The following is a 21779-nucleotide window of genomic DNA, read 5'->3' as shown; positions in this document are numbered from 1 at the left end:
TTCGACTTCGGTGCATTCAAGGCCTTTAAACATAATGTGGATTCACCAACTATTAAAAACAACTTCGTTACAGTCACAACTAAACTAGGTAGCTAGTGGTGGACAAAAAACAATTATATTACTGTTTTAATTATCTGGAAAAAGTCACTTTATATTTTAATTATCCGACATTTTCAACGTTAACTCCATATACTGTAGGCGCATAAACTGACGAATACGAGGAGCCTCACATTTCCGATTATCCCAAGACTACATGAATGCAGCGACAGCTTCAGCCGGTTACTGCACACAGTTTCTTGTTGCCAGGGATACGCGACGACAATCCCGTCGATTTGTTTGTGTCGGGGAAAGGGTTAAACTTAACTGCGTTTGAGTTTGTTCTTATCTTAAAATGGATGGTCTTGGAAGTTTAGAAATCAGGTATTTCACCACTACAAATGTAGCCTACATATATGTTGGTTCGTTTTTTCCGTTAAAGTACTGTTTTGTATCGCTCTTGTCTGTGGCTGTTAAGCTAGCTGTTGTTTGACCCCAGTAGTGGTTTACACTCTGACCCGTATATGTCCTCTGGGTTATTCTTCCTCCAGCTGGATACAATGTTTTACAAACAAGAGCATTGCATATATCGACAATGAAACAGTATGTTACTCGAGTGGGAGTCATATCTGTTTCCTCAACTTGGAGACACAAATTCAAAGTGTGCTAAAAAGTCCTGGCAGAGGTGTTGGTGCACTGACGGCAAATGGCAAAAATGGGATATTTGCTTTCTCTGAGCAAAAGATATGTCCATCGGTGTTTGTTTACATTTTTCCAGAGTTTCACTTAAAGAATGTACTAAAAGGTAAGGTGATATTTTCTTCCCAAATGAAACTATTACCTATTATGTTAAGTCAATGTTCTTCCAGTAAACTGGGTATTGAATTTTGCATATTACCAGTATTAATATTTTCTATCAATACTAAGGTTCTTTTTAATTATTCTTTGTAGGGGCAGCCAAGCTGGACTTCACATCTCTGACATTAAGTGAAGGTGGTCCTTATTTAGGCTGTTGTTCAGATCTTCCAGAGCACACCATTACAGTATGGTAAGCCACTGAGAGCTACTATACTGTACCTCAGCATATTCTTATTCATGTTCATTTGGAGTGTGGATCTCTGCTACTGTGATCGTACCTGTGCTGTGTGTTGCAGGAACTGGGAAAAAGCTGAGCAAATTTGTTCACAACCAAATGTTGGGAAAGGGATTGTTTCTTTGTTGTTCAACCCCCTGAATTGGCTCCAGCTTTGTGCCTTGAGCACTACTGGCCTCGCTGTCTGGAACATTGAGAAGAGTGGCAGCTTTCATGTTATGAAACAAAGGTTAGACCTGGCGACACAAGCAAGTCATTTTAAAATAAAATCCCATATGAGCATGTTGTTCTTTACAACATCACTGATCATTAAACTATATTAACAGAATTTATTTTAAATGTCAGCTGTACAATGGAAACTGAAAATTAATACAATTCTTTTGTGTTAAACTGTATTATATCATATTGCATTTTTTGCAGTGCGATAGCGTTACCAGCAACTGATGGCTCCTTCGTTGAGAGTTTGGTGCCCACCTTAAATATTGTCAATGAAAAAATCCGCTATTTTGGTCCGGAGATGCCTCCATCAGCCATCGCAGGGCTTCAGGGAGACAAGGCAGACAGCATAGTGGTATTATCTGAGTGTCACATACACACCAATACCCACAAAACAAATACATTGTCATCAATCAAGATGTTGGGTTTTTTTTATTTTTTTTTACCACAGTAATTTTTTGATCAATTAAATTTGATGGGCAAATATTTACACAGGCTAAACTCTGCACCAAAGCCAGACTAACTCCTACTGCCATCTGCTGGACAGCCAAATCAGAGCTTTATGTGGGCTGTGTGGAAGGCTTTCTGCTGCTCGTTGACACAGAAAGCCTCTGTGTCTCAGTGTTCTTCAACCCCACAAGTAAACAATAACACACACACACACACACACACACACACACACACACACACACACACACACACACACACACAGCTTTTGAAAATATAATGAAAAGTAATTGAAGACTTTTTATTTTAAAAAAATCATTTCACACATCTGATTTGTGGTTTGTTTGTTTTTTTCAGCTGCTGGTGCCATCCCTGAACTCTGCCAGAGCAACTTTCAAAGTTTAACCCTTAAAAAGAATGGTTTGATCACTATTGGGAAGGTATAAGTCAATGCAACTCCTTAGCTCATTGAATATGAAACCTACTTCATTTAAAGAAGAATAATCCAGGGGGGAGAAACTCCAATCTGAAATAACTGTAATATGTTTTTACAGGAGAATGTGGTGCACTGTTTACAATTCAATGGGACCCAGATCAACATCACTCAAACATGGAAAACAGAAGCCGCTGTCACGACTGTGATGCTCTCACCAGACTGTGAAACATTACTTTTATCCTCTAATACAGTAAGTACCGTATGTCTCCACAGTGTGTCGCCTAAAACCCCACAATATACCACATCATATAAAAACCTGTCTTGTTTGAGAAAATATGTTTTGTTTGTTTGTTGTTGTTTATTTGTACACTGACATAAAGTAACATTGGTGTTGTAACATTTAACTATGCACAAATCCCAGACGCAATGCTCTTAGTGTTTGTAGCAAAATGCTAATTTGTAACACATGTCCACGGGAAGCCTTTTAGAAATAACAGATAGAGATAAAGACGTGTTTTTAAAGACACATAACATGCCTTTTGTCCTTCAGGGGCAAATCTACACGTTGAACCCAACATCAGACGGGATCAGGAAGGTCCTGGATGTCCTCAGTGGCAACTTTGTGGCAGCAGCATTGTTGCACACCGACAGAAATATTTGTGTGGTAAAACACTTAAGTTGCTCAATAATGACAGTGTCTGGAGACAGCATGTGTAATTTGGGTCGCTTAATTCACCAGTGATGTTTGTGTGTCGTTGCTGGTTGCAGTCAGTGAGGGATTCTGGAGAACTGCAGCTGTGGTCCTCAGATGGCGTTTGTCTCGGATCCCTGTCTCTTCAAACTCAGGTCAGATTCACAACATCTGAGCACACAGAATAAAATCCGTACCGGGAGTAATTATACCTGTTATGACAGTGTGTAGAAATGGCTTAAATTAAATAATTAAAATAATCATATCAGGAAATAAACTGAAATCTGGTACTGTGTTTGTTTAGGTGACATGTATGGCCTGCTGTCCTGCTGTACAATATGCAGCTGTAGGAACAACTTCAGGATATGTCCTCTTCATTGACCTGAACAGCGAACAGCCTCGCCTAGTGCACCAGGTTCACCTGTGCAGCACTCCTGTGGATCACCTTGTGTGAGTATCCTCTACCACTAGATGTTACTGAGCTTCATTTTAAAAGTGTACTCTTAAAAATAAATCTCATCATAAGCCACTTATCTTTTATAGATGAGTTATTTATACCAATAAAACACAGATGATAAAAAGCTTTCTACGTCTGGTCAGGAAACATAAAATATGCTCTTTTATTGTTGTTATTTTCTTTTTTTATCTTTACAGTTTTGATAAACATGGACACTATCTCTTCACCAGTGCCTCAGACTCGCACGTCTATGTTCTAGATGCAAAGCCATCAGAAAGGTTTTCAGTCGTGGGATTCACAGGTAGGAATACACCGGTTTTCACTGATCAGACATGGTACTGTTCTGCTGTGCTCACAGTGTGATTTTTATCAAGCAGTACATGTTACCCTTATCAACGTCCCACTTGTGATCAACCAATCGCAACCCTCTGACATCATCATCTTTCAAATTCTTTTCCATATGACAGGACAATTGTTGTTGATATTTTTATGTTTAATTATTGGAATATAAAGAAGCATCAGATAGATGGATAGATCTTTATTAAAGAAAGGTTCCTTTAGGTAAAATCACGTCCACATACGTACTTCTACGTCACTTCTGTCTGGTTTTACTTTTTCTCAGTTGTTCCTGGACCCATCCTGTCACTGTCGAGTCAGACCACCAGGAGCTCTGGAGAGGTGAAAGTTCTTGCACTTTGCAGAGAACAGGAAGACCAAAGCCAAAATGGCCGCATGCTCACAGAGCTTACTCTGCCTGTGAGGGGTATTTCAGGTACAGCACTAAATACTAGACAGTGTTTCCACTAGGTTGGAGTTGTAGCAGCTATGGTGAAGTGGAACAGTGTTTTCATTGCATGATTTTTTTTCAGAATTCTTGTCATTAAAATATTTATTAACTTTCATTGTCCAAAAATAATCAACCAACAACCACCCTATTGTCATAACCCGGCTCATAGGTGATGGCACAAGATGACATGAGTGAGAATTGTACCAAAAAAAAAGAATAAGTTATTTCCAAACTCGTGTATAAAAAAAAAAGAAACAAAAAAACAAAACACCACCACTGCGAGATGCATATAGAAGAATCAATGTTAGATTAAAAATACTTTTTTCACTGTTTTGATAATCTTATTCATTTCATTTATGTATGAAGATAATTTGTATATTGACCAGCACATTAGAAAAAGGTCTATTACACATGCATAGAAGAGAGAGCTGAAAATAATGAAGAACAGATAAGAGACAGATGTGGGTTAAAAACATGAAACATGTAGCCTGTAGCTTCCTTTACAACACAGCTACACCGTCTGTAGGCAGTAAATTATGACAAAATGCTGGGATTGTTCTCGTGTTTCTCGTTTCAAGTCTAGAAATCACATGATTCATTCACAGGAAGTCTTTGAATGAATACAATGGACGTCAGTTTTTTCTTCAAAGAGTTAACCATTGTCAGAGACAGTAGCATAACCGATTAATTTCACTTGCCTGGACTTTATCCTACTGTTTAGACATGTTGTCAATAACAATATTAAGAAAAGACAGAATAACGACTGAGGGGGTTTATAGAGACACACCCTTTGTTTATACAGACTGGGAAACTATGTTGAACAAAAAAAAGTCATCAGTTAGTCGGCTCTCTGGAGGGAAGTGCAAACATTAAGTCTCGGGCGTGGCTGCATCAAGAGCTGTGACACACGCTGAAAAAAACCTAACTGCAGGGTGAGTAAAAGAGCTAACACGAGGATAAAAGATACCACAGACCCTCATAGGAATCAAGTTAGGATAACAAATACTTTGGATTTTGGTCTATTTTATTTCCTATTTTCCAAACAAAAGAAGTAAAAAAAACTTCTTCAGTATTATGTGTTGTGTAGAGTAAAAGGGTTATCTGGCTTTGCGAGATTGTGGGTACGACTACATGAAAAGAATCCCTAATATTTCTTATAACTTGTGTTTTTATCACTGTCTGTCTCTGCAGGCCCAGATTGTGTAGACAGACATGGAGTTCTGTCCAATAACATCCTGAAAGTGTGCAGATATGAAGTGCCTCACCCTCTTGAATCCTGTGTTCTTGGAGTCAGTGAGGTCTTTGCTTACTGCCACAAAAGGAAAACCCTCCAGCGGTTTCAGCTTCCCCAGGTTTACTGCCAGAAACTTTCTTTGCAACTCTTTGTGCTTTGAATATTTCAGTATTTCTCATGTACGTCTATTATCCTGCTCTCTGCTTTTTTTTCTTCTTTTTCTTTCGCTTAGGATACAGACAGCCTCTCGAGCCAAGAAGTGGTTCAGCTGACACCAGAGCAGGAAGTGAAGGGTCATCCTCTTGGCCCTGCCTCTCTTGTTTTGTCTCCACATAACTTATGGCTGGCCTCCGGAGGCAAAGACGGCCTATTATGCATCCGAGAGACTGCTTCCATGGTGGGAGCTGATTTATGTCATAGAATTTCATTCTTGTAAACTTTTAAATCCCATTGTCACATCGCCATGCTGTTTCTGCACACACAGGAGCAGCACACTGAGCTGCAGTGTCATTCATGCCGCCTGGGTGGAGTGAGGAGTGTATCCTTCTCTGCAGACAGTCAGACACTCGTCACTGCCGGCTTTAAAGATGGCTCTCTTCTTTGCACTCATCTCAGGTGAAGCTCAGGACTCTGTCACGCTTTCGTAATTTATTTCTATGACCAGTAGAGGGAGCTGTTGCTCACAGGCATGATGTCACTCTTAAGCAGTTTAGTATGTTTTCCTCTCTTAGCCATGGCCATGACTAGAATAAATAAATACAGCTGAAGTGTTGGGTCAAGGGGAGTCAGGACCACACGTTCCAGGGAAAACACCTCACAGAACATTCATTCCCCTGAATCAGACTCCATGTGCGCTTCTTGTGCTTGCCCCTATTAATAAAAACCTTCTCTTTTTTCATTTGCTGACACTACACTTTTCAAATATCTTAAATCATTTTCTCAATTTTTTTTAATTGTTCCTGTAATGGTCCTTTGTTTTTTAAATTTGGTGTTAGTTCACTCGATCGGACCCATTATCTGATCAATCTAAACGGGATGAAAGGGTTGAAGATGTTATGGGAATTTAATGGACAGCTCTGCTGACATTCATTCTCATTGGGGTGGAACTCTGTATTAGCCTTATTTGGCTTTGTTCCCCTCCTTGCACTCCTCTGTATGTGCTAAATAAACACAAATCACAAATCATTGTTAACCACTCCATCTAAAGGCTAAAACCAACAGTGAATTAAAAAGTGCAGCAAATGTGTTTGTTGGTGAAACATGTATAACTTACCTGTCTGTGCTCTTGACCTAACCCCCCAAATGAATACCATTTTAATATTCTGTCCCATTATGTAGTGCCTAACTCTGTCATGATCAACATGGACATTTACAGGTTTTGATTGAGCCAGTTATGTATGAAGTGTCCTTTCACTTTAGGCTGAGTATCCTTTGCTACATAATACAGTGACAAGCTGTTTTATGAAGAATTGAAACTTTTTTTTTACTTTATGTTTTTTGACCAGTACTGATTTTTTTATGATGATTTATTATCCCTCCGCAGACACATGAAGCTTCGTTATTTATCCAAGCACTAACCTACACAGTAAGAATGTGTTTAAGAGCATCGAAGAAGAGGTTATTTCAGGTCAAAGATGTTACTTTAACAAATAACAATGCCAGTGGAGAAATACAGCCGAAGCTTCTTCTGGGTTTTTTTTACTATGTTTTTTTTGGGGGGTTTTTTAGACAAATTTTCATTGGAAGAGAAATGGAATTTGATCATTTAAATATAACAATTTAAGGAATTCTATTACAGCTTTACATTTCTATGCTCTAGGGGATTTTTTATTTATTTACTGGAATTCATTTCTTATTGGCAGTAATTATTAAAAAAAATCTCCAAATTCTTTTTTAAATTTTTCTTTTTTTTTATAAGACCGCTTAGAAATATTTATTTCTGTATATGTTTGAATCTTATGAATCAACCTTTGTAATGTATACTCTCTGTGTTCTCATGGCTCCATACAGAAATACAGGTTTGGATCAGGTTAAGATGATTGAAGCTACTCTGTACAGCAAGTCTATGGCTCTCTTTTTGAAGAAAACGTTCAATAAAGAGAATGCTGTCCTCATTGACCTCCCTGAGTGGGGTAAAGGGTCAGTACCAGAGGGCCCTGAGGTAAATAATGTTCTATTCTATCTTTTATTCTGTAGTTCTTAACAGTGCAATCAGTGTTGAGATTTGTTGCTCAATCATCCATTCCTTCATATACAAATATGCACCTGTCAGAGCACATACCATTAAGGTCCTTATTGCATCTGCTCAGGTTCCATTCTGTGGCTGTATTCTACATGTCAACCCATCTATCCCTTCCCTGTCTCAAAATAAAGACAGGTCTCCCCCCTGTTCATTACTGACCTATGTTTACATTGACACAATCTCCTTATCCATCTATACATCTGTGTTTTCTTCTTCTCTGTGATGTTTAGGGCAGCGCTGAAGCACAAACTGTGGATGTGACTGAGCAGGATGACAGTTATAACGGCCTCCTGTCTGCTCCACCTTCACACCTCACATGGCTGGAAAGCAGACGAGAGGCGGTCAGTGACTACCGTGCTGCAATATTTGTGGTGGTGGCGTAACATCTTGGTCATGTTAACTATGTTTAGATACTTCTCTCCTTTATCTCCCACACTGCAGGTGGAGGATTACAAAAGTTTCCATTGCACCTGTGTGCGATCGTTAAGCAGCTGTGTTGCTTTTGGCACAGATTTCTTTGCGAAACACATCTATGTGATTTATTGTCTTTCATTATATAGTGAAAACAATCAACCGATTAGAGAGTCATTGTGCTGTTAAGCAGATACACCTTTACTACACTGTCACCTGACACATTTCTTGATAACACTGATATGATAGTGAAGGTGTGTCAGCTTTTGAATTGTTGGTTTGACACCTGGATGGTAGTAGCACATGGGAAACTGGCACAGGCACTTTCACTCCTGTATTTATGCTACACATGCGTCATTATCTGAACTCATGTGTACTGTAAGGGCTTCTGTTTGAATCAAGCTGAATCATGCCACATCATTTTATTAGTCATTTATTACATATGTTATCATTTATTTGTTATAGAATAAATAGGGTATTTGTTGTTTTGTTTGTAATTAGGCTAACTTTTCATGGTAAGTGCTGCGATGTTGAGTTAGTGGCGTTATTCGACACACTTAATTCAGACTGTGAACTAACTCAGTTGTTTTAAATCTGTTTGTGTGAAACAGGTTTTAAGAGAAGAGGATGAGCAATACTCTGAGACGAAGACAAACATGAAGAAAGCCCTCCAAGAGATACGTGACACTGTAAGTTAAATGAAATCATTTCTTATCTTACTTATCTCTTTAGGAGAAACTCACGAGTTCTTGAGCAAGAAAAAAAAAAAAAAAAAGATCGAGTTAGACAAAACCCGCTGACTTCACATGAAGACAAGATACGGCACCGTTCAGTGTGTTCAGATTATCAGCCTTTAAATTCACGACCAATCCTCCCTGTTAGTAGTTTGCTACAGCTTCCCACCGAGGAAATCATTTAAACACAGTTAACTAGAGAAAAACAAATAATAGATCACAGAGTTACAAGTAATCAAAAGCTGAAGGATAAACACTGTGACATTATTGTGACTAAAAAATCGTACAATTAGTATTCATATTTAAAAGTACATACACCATGGAGACACACATGTTTGAGTGAATGTACGCCCCCCTTAATGTAACTCTATGATGTCTTTTTAAAATCAGTTTTTTTAATTCTGTTTTGGGGCGCTGTGGAGTGGTTAGTGTGTGCACCCTATGTACCGGAGCTGTGGTCCTCCAGACAGGCGGCCCCGGGTCAGATCCGCCCTGTGGTTCCTTTCCTGTCATTCCTCACTCTCTCTTTTGCGCGCTCTCCCAGATGTCTGACTCTATCCTCTTCCAGAGAAAGGCACAAAAAGCCCCCCCCCCCCCCCCCCCCCCCCGTTAAAAAAATAAACAAATAAAAATGTAAATTGTTTTCACTTTGAAAAATGTTTACAGTTTTTTAATGGTTTTGAATGTGCTGCATTGTTTCTATGTATTAACTTGTGTATTACCATGAATGTTTGCACATGAAAGTCAAAACGAATGTCGGCCATTTTGAAAACGTTGACGAGAAAATATTTTTGTATTCTCCATATTTATTTATTTATTGTTTTAATTTATTGACTTCATCATGACAAATGCAACTTACTGCACCAAGAAAAGTGACTATATGTTTGTAATTTACTGTTCTAAAGTACTTGTATTAAAGGAAAGTGCAGATTATAAAATAAATGATGTATAATGAAGGGTTCATCTAACAAACAGTATGCCGACTAAGATGTTTTTCTTTTGTTGTCAGATCCAGGAGATGATGCGTGAAAATGAGACCGTCCCAGAAATCGAGCGCCTGGAACTCCACGAATTCAACGTGGATGTTGAGGAGCAGAGGAGACTGGACGCCATGATAGAGCAGGAAGTTATCAGGGTAATCCACGAGCACAGACATGAATGGAATGAACCTTCACTTTGGCTCTGAGGCCATGATTTTTAACGCAGTGATATTGTAGGTGAGAAATGAAATCGAATGGGAGATGTTAGCAAAAAGTTACCTACGGGATGTCCTAAAGAAAGAATGCTGGGACTCAATGAAGGTCAAAGGGAAGGCCATTAAGGTAAGTGGTTTCAGATACATACGTATGTTACTGTCAGTTTGAAGAGGTATTTATCTTTGCTTGTTTTGTTCCACAGGCCTTTCACTCTGAACATGAGGTGACAAACTACCCAATGAGGGAGCGGACGGAAAAAGAAAAGGAGGACCTTCGCAGGGTTCAGGATATGAGGAAGTTTGAAAAAGCTGCTTGCATCGTAAGCAAAACTGATCCACAGGCCTGAACAGTCTGTGGTTTAGATTCCTGTCAACATTGCAAAAAAAGATAAAGACACACGAGTAATGAGTTGCAACAGATGATAAAGTTATTGTGTATAATTTGAAACAGAGCTGCATCATGCAAAGTCAACAACACATTGAAAGTTTTACTTAAAGCTTCGACAGTGTGGCGTCTTTAGCGCGTGGACGTTTGCTCTCTGGCGATACATTTCATGGTAAACCGTTTAAGTCACAACAGGTTTACAGCTGGAGTATAATTTGATGCTGTGAATCACAGTCCTACGCGTGACCCTTTACTGCTGTTACTTTTTAAATGCTTGAATCTGTGCCAATCCACCACTGTTGAAACTGATCGAGATTTATGGCCGTGTGGCCAGAAGAGAGTTGTTAGGATAGTTTTCATCACTGTAATATTCTTGGGATAAAGTTAGTAATCTTGTAGCCACAGATTCTCTCCCCCACATTTTTTTTCCCAGCCCTTTCATTCAAAGTGTTTTTCCCCCACCTTTCTGGAGCAGAGCAGCCGACAGAAAAGTTCCAACACAACAGGGGCGAAGGAGGAAGAGCAGGGGGAGGACCGCAATGGGGAAGACAGTGTTGCTGTAAAAAGACGTTTCTCTGCTCAGTTAGGATATTCCAATCCTTACATTTATGATCAGTTCAGCCTGCAGACCACAGAACAGAGGATCAACCAGATGATTCTGCTACAGGTGGGAACTTGCTCTAAAATCCCCAGAAGAAGTGTGAAAGTTACATTTCCATATTATGGAGTGCTCTTAAAAAGCAAACACAACCCCAGCAAAACCAAAAAATCATTAAAAAATAAAGTAAAGTGCACGTAGAAACTTCTAAACAATTTAAAGCAGCGTCATCATAATCATGAATTAAATCTTGTCGAATTTCACCTTAAATGCAGGATGTGATTTATCGCATCAAGACTGGGTTCAATTCCAACTTTGAGGCCATGCACAAACAGAAGGGGCAGGAGCTCAGCCGTGTGAGGGACAGGAACCAGCATATCAAGGAAATCATGCTGGAACTGGACATGAACGAGACGCTGTGGGAGCCAAGCCTGACGGTCAGCGAGGGGCCAGAGAGGCTCCTCACTGTGGACGACTCTGAGGTTACTGAACCTCCATGTGACAAATCAAAGTCGCTGACAAGTTCACAAAAAAGTGCAAGAAACAAAGATTACACCTTGAACAACATTACGGTAACATTTTTTGTTTGCTTTAAATGTGAAAACAATTGCAACATGTGCCTTTGTCCCACTCTAGATCAAAGCAGAGAAGTATCTCACCCCAGAACAGAAAGAGGAGGAGGAGAGGAAGAAATTGGAAGAACAGAGGCGTTTGGCTGCCAAAGTATGCTGCTGTGAAAAATGTGTTTTTTTTTTCTTTAAGCTCAGTTTCTTGACAAGTTCTTCACTGCTATTACAAAAAATGAATCAATAGTAGTGAAGTCGTTGATGACTCGATGTGACTTTCTTGCAGGGGGATAACTTCAGAGAGAGAGCTCTTGATAACATGATGGATGGAGCGCTTGAAGTGAAAAAAGATAATATCTTGAAAATGGTGAGTCACAATACTCAAAATTAACTTTGTATTGTAAAAGCTCAACATCGGATATTTAACTCTAACATTATATATTAGCTGATGACTTTCTTGATACATTAATTTAGATTTCTTTAACTTCAAAAAGACCACAGGCTGATCAAAGAGCTATGACGAGATTGGTTGGACTATTTTTAATAAATCAACAGGCTTGAATCCATCTGCCAAAAAAAATGACGTGTTAATTAAAGCAGCAGTAATTGACAGAAAATTTTAAATTGTTCAACATTTTTTTCAGCCAAAAAGCTACATACTCCATGGTTTGCTAATGCTAGCATGCTTGCTAATGTGAAGATTAGCTAATTGTCTTTAAAAAAATATGTTTCATAGAAATGTTTCTTATTGAAGCTCCAAAAGCCTAAGGATTAGTAAAGTCCTCCAGAGCAGAACTTTTCTGCAGGTGGTTCCTGACTCTCTCTCTACCCGGTTTCTGCCTCTATCTACAGTCCTGTCTCTAAAGTAAAGACGTTCAACATATCGTCACGTCTCGCCTGTCTCCTACATCTCGTATTGCTCTGCGTCACCTAATAAATAAATGAATAAATGAAGTAAAGACATTCAAAAGGAAAATGGGAAAATAGGTAAAGGAAAAGTGGAGGAAAAGTGGGCACAAAGGGGCACATAGTTTCTTTTGAATCGACTCCACAGGAGATACCTCCGCCTGAGTTTGTTTTGACCAAACCTGCCGTAATGTGGACTGAGGAGGAGAGGAAAATCCACAAAGAGTACGAAAAGAAAGACAAAGACCTGAATGAGGAGAAGGAGAAATACAAAAAGGTGTTACAATCATCGCACTCCCATTTCTGTTTTGCCATCATCATAAATGTATGAAACTATAAGTTGCCATAACCCAACACCGTCTTTTTGCAGGCACTGGAAAATGACATAAAAAAACTGCAGGCAGCTACTAAGGACACGACTGAAAAGTTTGACGAAACTTTGAAACAGCTGTTTGAGAAGAAACTATACTGTGACTTGGCTTTAAAGCAGGTGAGCCAATACAGTGAACTGACACACAAAGGGCCAGACTCAGAACACGCATTCAATCCTTCTTCACGTTACTTTCATTTTGTTTCATTGTCTTCACCACATGTTGAAGGAGCAGCTCCCGTCATTGCAGTCTCCTCCTTGTGAAAATGACTCTCTCTTGAGTATTTGACACTTCGACACAATAATATCCTGTCTTTTATGTCGTTATTCCAGGAAGAGCTCAGGATCACCTATCTTGCCTACTCAGTCCTCCTGGAAGAGGAGATGAGAAATCGAGAGTTGGAGCTCAAGCTCAAACTTGAAAAAACCGAGGCATATAAGGTCAGGAAAACTATACACAGTAACACTGAAGGAATTTGACTGTCAGCTCCAGATTTAGTTATTTGTGAGACGCCTCGGTGAATCCCAGTATAACATCTTCTCTATTGCTCAGGCTTGTTCCACAAGAGCTAACCTGTGCCGCACACTTTATGCTTTAGGACAGCCAGTAATGTCATATCAACAATGTCTGCCTCTGTCAGGAGGAAATCGGTGAGCAGCTGAAGAAACATGAGGAGGAGGTGGAATTGTTTCATGAGAACTATAACACCACTGTAGCTGAGGACAAAGTAAGGCTAGGTATTTAGTGAATTATTTTGACTGTAAGTGATTGTACACATACAGTAGTATCACTCCATGTCTACCCAGGGTCTCGACAAAGATTTCAGGAAGGAGTTCCCTAATGTTCCGCGCCATACAGTCGATTACCTTTATAAGTTATTCAAGCGTAGGCCCAGGTTAGTAATACTCCTCACTCTTATATTCTTTAACCACATAGCAGTTTATTCTTCGATTCATAAACGATGATTGAAACGACTCGCGTGTCTCCTACTCATCAGGGTTCAAAAGATGAGGACTCAAACCAGCAACTCCAACCCTTTCAAAGAGCAGCGTCTGTGTGGTTCTCTGGCTCCCGATGCACTCGGAAAAATGCTGAAGGCCATGGAGGAGCTGGATGCTCCAGAGAATATGCCAGAAGGCTTGAACCGCTTGATCTGGGATAAGTTTTGTCTTGTCCGCAGGGCAAAAGTAGAGTGCGAGCAAAAGGTGAAATGAGGATATGGACATGTTCAAGATTTGAAATGAAGACAAACTTTGCTACATTTAAGTCTGGAAGTGTAGAATTAGTACATCATTTTATGATCCGTTTAATACTTGAATCTTTTTCACCAAACACTACGACAGTAATTCCCAGACCAGCTGATAAACTGTCTTGTTTTTTTCTCAACATGTCATTTGCAGCTGAAATTAAACGCTTTGACCCTTGCTGAGATGCAGGCGTTCCTGCAGAAGAGGAGAGATGATGACACAGCCGTTCAACAGGAAATTAAAAATCTTTCTGATGAGCTTGAATGGTTCGTTCTGATCAATAACAGCTATAGATGATTTTATTTGTATTCTTAGGTTTTAAAAAAAAATGCCTGAGAAGATGTCAACAATGAGTCCTTAAATGAATATCTGTCTTCTTGTATATAATATGTTAATGAGGATTGTTGTTATTCTGCTGCCTACTAGTTTGCACAAAGATAAGAACCGTTTTCTTAAGGACATCATGGTCCAGGTACTGCTCAAACCCGACCAGGTGGAGGTGTCCTTCACAGACATGATTGCTGACTACACTGACTCTGTGCTTTACCCCCGGAGTGTGGTGGAGGACCTCAACGCAACCATCAGGGTAAACCTGCACCATCAGACACTTTTATTTAAAAGTCATTGAGGATATTCTGTCAATGGATGTAAATAAAAGCACACACAAAAGGTTGAGATTGCAGGGACACTTAAGACTTCATTTATAAATCCCTCTGTGTCTGTTAAATGATTTTTTTTCTTCTGTATGATCAGTCCCTTGGAGGGGAGAAGATCGCCTCAATGTTGGAGCGCAAAGACTTCCGTAAGGGCATCATCCAGCTGCAGTGGGAGCACAAGAAGATGGCAATGCAAATAGAAGACCTCAACAACAAGAAGAGGGACATTCTGAAGTTACAGCTCAGTAGGGAGCAGCGAGATGTAAGTGGAACCAGGACACTACTAGTTGACAATTACAGAGAGAACCTTGTGTTCCTCTTTTTCTCTTTACAAGAAGCTTTGCCTTCACTTCCGGAAACAGTCTCAAAGAATAGCGCTTTGTTCTAGCGACGAGATTTTAAGCGAAACATAATTCAGACAAGGTAATTAGATGTCAAAAGTTCAACATCTGCTTGAAATGACATAAAACCCTCGCTTTTGGGTAACACTTCAGCTTTGATAGCATTCCTGGCCAAACCTCAGTCAGTGATATAGAGGCAGGTATTTTGGTTTTGGCAGCATCAGATGTTATTCAGAACAGAAAATTGTTACCATCCCAGAGTACAGATGGAAGATCTTTTATCACAGACACACCCTATTAACGCAAGCTCCCTACTCACAACCTTTATTTTTTTTTTTTTGCGTCTTTTTAAAAAGTTCTCCAAATCAGTGGAGACGATATAAAAACTACAAGTATGATTTCCTTATCCCTGTTTTGAAGCAACAGTAGCGTTTCTAATGATTCAAACTTTTAGGTCGACAGAAAATCTTCTTCTTCGTCGTCCATCTCAGGCTGTTTAATTTCATACAGAGCACTAAACCTGACAAGCAGACACTGCTCCATGGTGCAATTAATTAACCCTTTCAGACACTTGGTTCCTGAGGGATAAGAAATATAATCAGTTTGGTGGTGGTTAAGCAGTGAATCACACCATCAAATGAGTCATCCACCATCATGTTTTTTTAGGGCACGGCATGGCACACACAAACATGTTTCCAGGCCCCAAAGCCAGTTTCCTCTGGCAAACAGTTCAGGTGGCTCTGCTGAGGCATGGCATGCAGCTTCCCGTCATTGTTTAGGCCCCGAAACCACGGGAAAGACAACTTTAAATATAAACAAATCCATCCTGAACATCTCATGATAAAGCTGTGGGATCGTTCAACTAAGGAGCTACACCATTTTTGAGACCTTGTTGAGACAGTGAATCATTTTTCTTTGTTGGGTTTTTTTCACTCCTCACTTCTTAAAAGTCAGTTATTCCCTTTTTTTTTTTTTTTTTATTGTCCACCCAGTACCTCGACAACAAAGATCAAGACAGACGCATGTCCAAGCAGGTTTCCATTCTGGAGAAAACTATAGCTTTCCAGGAGAAGGTAACACAAGAGCAACAGCAACATTTCCCTCAGCTCTTTACCTTGTCCTTTGAGTCACGATGTGTATTGAATTGCTTTTCAGACTCATCAGAAGAGTGTGCAGCATCGCATAATGAAGATTAAGCAACTAAACGGACAGGCAGCAATCAAAGCTAAGACGACTGAAGACATAGAACGGCAGCTACCTGGCATGCAGGTGGCTGTGGCAGAGAGGAGACACATCTGTGAAGTAATAGGTAATTAAACATAATTTAAATTTGCAAAGTAATGTTGTTTTCCACCAAACATAGTGAGTGCCAGGCGCTAAAGTAAGTCACCACAGATTAAGGTATCTAGACTTATTTATTTATATTTGGGACAACTTCTTTAACTTTTGCACAATAGTCTCCACACCAACATATACACTCTCTAACACTGGCTGGCTACTTGCTACAATAATCCAATCATTCCTTTTATTTTGCTTCATTACACTTTATTCCCTTCCCTCCTTTCCCATTTTAAACTAAATCACGCGAAGAAAAGACCATTTGTTATAAAATAATCAATGCATATCACGCATGAGACACTAATCATAACGGGAATCTGATAGGCTGATGAGCCTCCCGCAGTAACAGATGGGTGACGTCACTCAAGCTTAGTCCATTAATATTTAGTCTGTCCAGCCAACACAAGCAGATTCAGAGCTGCATGACATTCCCGATATTCCCCATTTATTATCTTCATTTATCCCAAGTATTGATTCCACTTCTTTAAAGAAGTACTTGTTATTTTTTTAATCACACCTGCTGATTTTCTCCGTTGTCTTTCGGTGCTTAGCTTCAGAGGAACTCCAAGCAGCCGGAAAAGAAGAGCGTTACCAGGAAATCGTTCAGAGGTCGAAGCTGAAGCACTTAGCCAAAGCACAGGTGGAGGAACAGTCTCTTTTAACAGCAGAAGTGACTCGTCTGAGGATGAAGAACTTTCCTTCGGTTGATGAGCTAAAACATGACTGAGCAGCCTCTCTTCTTAACAGATAACAGATTTTATTTATAATTCTCTTAGAAAGTACACATCTACATCTTTAACTGTGAATCCATACAAGGCAGGAACAAATTAAACAATAATTTAACTGTATATTTGAAATGTGGTTGTTTCACCGTTGTTTTCTTTTTGGTAAACTGATCAAAAAAGATTAGGTAGTAAAGTCCTCCTCTGCTCGATCAAAGTGCAAAAAGCCATCGTCCAGACCGAAGAGGTCGATGAGCTCTGACAGGCTGGCCTTTCGCCCGTCTATGGGGACTTCTGATTGGAGCTCATACAGAGCAGCCTGAGCACAGCTCCGCCACTTGACGATCAGGGTCTGGAGCTGGGTTAGATCATTCTAGAAAAGAGAGAGAGAGAGTGTGTGTTTGTTTGTGTGTGTGTGTGTGTGTGGGGGGGGGGGGGGGGGGGTCAAAATCATTTTCCATTATGTTCAATTTAAGATCAACTCAGACAATTAAAAGGAAGCAGATACCTTGCTTCTGTACATCTGAACCATCTTGAGTCTGCGCAGAGTCTCCATCTTGTCTTTAACCTCCTTCCTCAGTTGGTCTCGTTCAAAGTCTTTTGAAGGAGGAAGAGTAGGTTCTGGACTGGGTCCAAAACTTTCACTCCCTGTTCTAACCTCATTCCTGTTCACATCAACACCGGGAATGATCAGTGGAGAGTCATTAACTGTCTTTGGGGAATCTGCTGAAACTTGTTGTCCATCTGTCTCCTGCACATCCACACAAAGGCGTTTGGCCACAGAGGAGGGCGAGGTGAAGGAGCGTCTTGTTCTCTTCAGCCTCTCCTTTAGAGAGGAGCTCAGCTTCTGATGAGGCTGCGGAAATGACAACATATGAATCACTAATACTTTACACTACAAGATATGAAATAACATCCAGTTAAAACGGACATGACAATAAAACTGCACGTGATACATTTCATTTGGCTACCTAAAAACAAGAAAGTAGTACTTACCTTTTCCTCTTTAAATTCAGAGGGGCTCGACTCCACTGAATCACGAGGTGAAGAAAACACTGATTTTAATTTAGTTGCTTTGGGAGTGATCTCCATTGGTGACAATAACTTCAGCCCATTTAAACACAATTTGTGTTGTGGAAACAGTCAAGGCTAACTAGAAAAGCTTGAGTCAACGAGCTCCTTCATAAACGTCAAATCATTTGAAAAGCAGACACTGACACAAACTCAAAGTTATGGCGTGTCGCTTTCACAAGTCTTGAACATGTTTAAGTTCTAAAAAACGACGACGACTTAAAAGAATGACTGAAAGTACACTGCGAAAGCAAGTCGTCTTCTGTTTTCCGTATTTTTACACGACTCAAGAAAACCTCCAAAGTCAGCGATTGGACAACGTTTGATGACGTGTAACCGAAGAGCATTCTGGGGCCTGTAGTGTTTGCCGACTTGATAGGTTACAGAATGAAGCACATATTTTACCCCCCTGAAATTTCAATGTTATAACTCAGTATGACTACACACATGCAAAAGACTCGCCAGTCGCCCTTTTCTGAGTCAATTTGTTCATATGTATTTCAATTGAGCCATATATAGCCATATATATATATATATACATATAATAACTTTATTGTCATTACACATATACAAGTATACGGTAACGAAATGAGGTTTGGCATCTCACCAGAAGTGCAAATAAGCAGAAAGTGCAAGAATTCGTTCCATGTACAGTGATTACAAAAATTTACAGTTGTAGTTAAAGAAAAAGTGAATTATTAGGTATATATGGCTGGATGGATTATTGGGATGCTATAAATGCTATAAATATAAGTGTATACAGAGGATTAAATATACAGATTAAGGTGCAGAGAAAATGCTTATACTAGTGTACAGATAGTATACAGAATATGTACATATTATACAGATCGATAATTTACTACGGTGATATGAACATACTATAATACAATAATGTGTGTGTGACCAGGAGGAGTGGTGGGGGGATGATGGATGTGAGGTGATATGCAGGGGAAGGGGGGGGGGCAGAGTTATTGCTAATACCACACACAAACTAATTGAGACTAATTGAAGATACCACAACATAACACAAAAATAATTATTTTAAGGTATCAGAATGGTTTTGGATGCAATTGTTACAGCAAGATTAAAACGAAATGGATTGATCCTACTGCAATATTTCACTAAATGAAGTGCTCAGAGTAGACTGAGATGTGTTTTGTTTGCTTACTTGAATGGTTCAGCGTTGTATTTTGTGTTACCTTGATCACGTGTGTTACTAGGGTCGACTCATTTATGAGTCACCTCTTCTCAACAATGAATTAATCCCATTTAAAGGATTTATTTAAAACGTGTACAGACGCATGTTTTTATCACAGTTGTTGAGATTGCTATGGAGTGAAACTTGTGGTTGTGTCCCACATGTTGTCCTATTTTTCTATCACCTTGAGCAGAAAGGTGTGAATTAAAACTTTATCCTGCCTAGACTTGAACATCAGAAGTTGGCAATCTAATACTTCACACCCCAGGGGATGGGGATTTTTAACATTTTATATGGCTTAATCTTGCAAAGCTGAGTGGTTGATTTTAATTACATGTGAGTCAGGAGGCTGTTTGCTTTTTTCAAACATTTGAAAAGTTGACAAGAAATACAGTTCTTGCTCCTCAGCTACATGAAGTAACTGAGCTGGTATGAGTTTATAGAATCTAGAGGCTATGTGAGACTGAGTGAGGAAGCCAATTCTTTCAACAAAAAAAACCTTGTTCCATGTTTGTGCAGGCTGTTAATGTCTCAAGATGCGGATTTGGATGTGTAATATTCAACTTAAAAAGTTGGTCATGTTTCTATAGCTGATTTTCGGTACAGAGTTCAACTTCTACTTTAAGATGTGCAAATCAAATGAAAATTTAATATATATCACCATCATTAAAATGTCTCCATTCATCAAGAGCTGAAAGACACTGGGATCATGCAACCAACATGTTTTTAAATGATCCTTTATTTAACCTTGTTATACAATACAAATTACCAGATTTTTCTTTAATAAAAGATTTGCCCCTTCATGGTTTATGAATGGATATGTGATGTATACAATGTCTGGGTGGATATTTCAGCATTCCATTGGCAAAGGTGTACATACAGTGTTAACAGCCATACAGGTGAGGTTAGATAGCAATTGGTGGACCACTAACATTGGATTACAGTTTATTTTCAATATAGAATCAGTGAACGGATTTGTCAGAGTCCCTGTTTATTTAAAGCAGATATACTACATTAGTAATTGTGGCATTAATTATTGTGCTTCTCAGCTGCGCTTGACATCAAACAAAATGGTCAATACTGTAAATGCATAAATGGACTTATCTTATCCAGACTATGCCTGTAACTGAGGGACTTATTGTTCAGAAAAAAAAGATTGTCTTACGCTCTTAAACAAATCCTTTTTTGAACCCCTGTCTCTGGAATATCCTGTTGGATAAACAGCGTTTGTGAAGACTGGGTGATGTCACTTTAATGTTGTTTGGCTGAAAGGGTGGTTTATATACATCACTTTTATGTGGTGGCAACATCTTGTCTGATTACACTTCCTTATCTAGCAGATTTATAAAACATGCCTCCAGGGGCTTGTACAACAACGCATTGACACAGAGTGTAAAAATGCAGTTTAGGCTGCCTGTGATATTTTATTTTCATTGTTGCCAGTTTATTTTATGTATGCAAAGAACAAAATCCCATAAACTTGCTGACATGCAGTGCGCCTTTAGTGTTTGGAGGACTTGTTGGTTTCTGTCTGCCGTCCAAACTGCACAATATTTCATCAAACAAATCTTATTGGTTGAAAACTATCATAAATGTAGGTTATGATTTATGATTAAGGAGTGGGTGATGGGTCCTGAGTTTAGGCCAGTTTAGAGCCATTGCTCGAATTTATTCCTGCATTAAACATTCAATTCTTAGATCTACGACATGACAAAAGTCCATGACATTTCACAGACCCTAAATGATGTAAAACAATGACTACTTTGCCTTTTCCCAACAATGATGATTTGTTTGCTTGATAAATGACTTTAATGAGTACAGACAGTAATCTCTCGTTTTTCATTTCCAATTTGGTGTTGAGTTTTCGACATAAATTATGTGAAGGATTAAGCTAAGAACAATAAAGAATAACAAAGATATGTGCACTTGATTATTTTGTAAAACAAGTAGGTGAGTTAAAGAGTTAAAAAAACGGAATACTTTTGTGCTCACTCCCCAAAATGCCCCTTCTTCATGTATTACAAGTAGAAAGTTCAATAAAAGTGGATAAAGTCCAGTAAAATGTTCACTTGTTTTCCAAATCAAAGAGGAATGTATCCTCTGCTACGGGCAGGTTTAACTGAGAACAAAGTGTGATAAATCTTACATTTATCTCTTTGGAAAATACCTGCTTAAAGAGGAGCCAGTCTTTGAGCTTTCCATGGATTATAATTTATAGTTAAGACTGAACAAAAATGTGCCTGACAAAAAACAAAAGACCGCCTGCAGGAGATTTTGCCAGACACTGAGAAAAGTGCAGAGATTTCTTCATAACCAACAATTAAGTACTTGTTCTGTAGCAAACTGATTCATGTTAATGGATTATACTTGACACAACTTTCTCTGTGACTCCTAATTGTTT

The 21779-nt window shown here is 39.1% G+C and overlaps 2 protein-coding genes across 2 annotated transcripts; one reads left to right on the top strand and one right to left on the bottom strand.

The window, feature by feature from the left end:
• Positions 1–284: 284 nt before the first annotated feature.
• cfap43 (cilia and flagella associated protein 43) lies at positions 285–17233 on the top strand. Its single transcript, XM_079362597.1, has 38 exons — positions 285–420; positions 588–841; positions 988–1084; positions 1191–1358; positions 1550–1700; positions 1841–1985; positions 2150–2232; positions 2347–2478; positions 2779–2892; positions 2997–3074; positions 3224–3369; positions 3574–3677; positions 3999–4148; positions 5355–5515; positions 5630–5794; positions 5882–6012; positions 7408–7558; positions 7870–7980; positions 8662–8739; positions 9794–9919; positions 10002–10106; positions 10183–10299; positions 10840–11031; positions 11238–11444; positions 11599–11685; positions 11815–11895; positions 12583–12711; positions 12805–12924; positions 13138–13245; positions 13446–13532; positions 13612–13700; positions 13803–14010; positions 14206–14318; positions 14479–14638; positions 14806–14970; positions 16042–16122; positions 16205–16358; positions 16939–17233. Exons 1-38 carry the CDS (start codon positions 392–394, stop codon positions 17112–17114), a joined length of 4953 nt encoding a protein of 1650 aa, XP_079218723.1. The 5' UTR covers positions 285–391; the 3' UTR covers positions 17115–17233.
• Positions 17234–17292: 59 nt separating this feature from the next.
• Positions 17293–18679, bottom strand: sfr1 (SWI5-dependent homologous recombination repair protein 1). The gene is made up of 3 exons (XM_079362600.1): positions 18106–18679; positions 17618–17965; positions 17293–17482 (listed from the first exon to the last, which is right to left on the bottom strand). The coding sequence occupies exons 1-3, from the start codon at positions 18199–18201 to the stop codon at positions 17294–17296; spliced, it is 633 nt and encodes a 210-aa protein (XP_079218726.1). The 5' UTR covers positions 18202–18679; the 3' UTR covers position 17293.
• Positions 18680–21779: the final 3100 nt, after the last annotated feature.

This window comes from Symphodus melops, assembly GCF_947650265.1.
Source record: "Symphodus melops genome assembly, chromosome: 15".
NCBI lineage: Eukaryota > Metazoa > Chordata > Actinopteri > Labriformes > Labridae > Symphodus > Symphodus melops.
Note: the sequence above shows the minus strand (reverse complement) of the source record. Positions and strands in the feature narration are given on the sequence as shown.

What these genes read in the sequence shown, in the direction of transcription:
- sfr1 (XM_079362600.1), bottom strand. Translation starts at nt 18,201, where the DNA reads ATGGAGATCACTCCCAAAGCAACTAAATTAAAATCAGTGTTTTCTTCA. An exon ending in CTGAATTTAAAGAGGAAAAG is followed by an intron (nt 17,966 to 18,105) that starts GTAAGTACTACT and finishes TCATTTCCGCAG; the next exon opens with CCTCATCAGAAGCTGAGCTC. An exon ending in TTCAGATGTACAGAAGCAAG is followed by an intron (nt 17,483 to 17,617) that starts GTATCTGCTTCC and finishes TCTCTTTTCTAG; the next exon opens with AATGATCTAACCCAGCTCCA.
- cfap43 (XM_079362597.1), top strand. Translation starts at nt 392, where the DNA reads ATGGATGGTCTTGGAAGTTTAGAAATCAG. An exon ending in ACTCCTGTGGATCACCTTGT is followed by an intron (nt 3,370 to 3,573) that starts GTGAGTATCCTC and finishes TTATCTTTACAG; the next exon opens with TTTTGATAAACATGGACACT. An exon ending in TTGAAAAAGCTGCTTGCATC is followed by an intron (nt 10,300 to 10,839) that starts GTAAGCAAAACT and finishes TTTCTGGAGCAG; the next exon opens with AGCAGCCGACAGAAAAGTTC.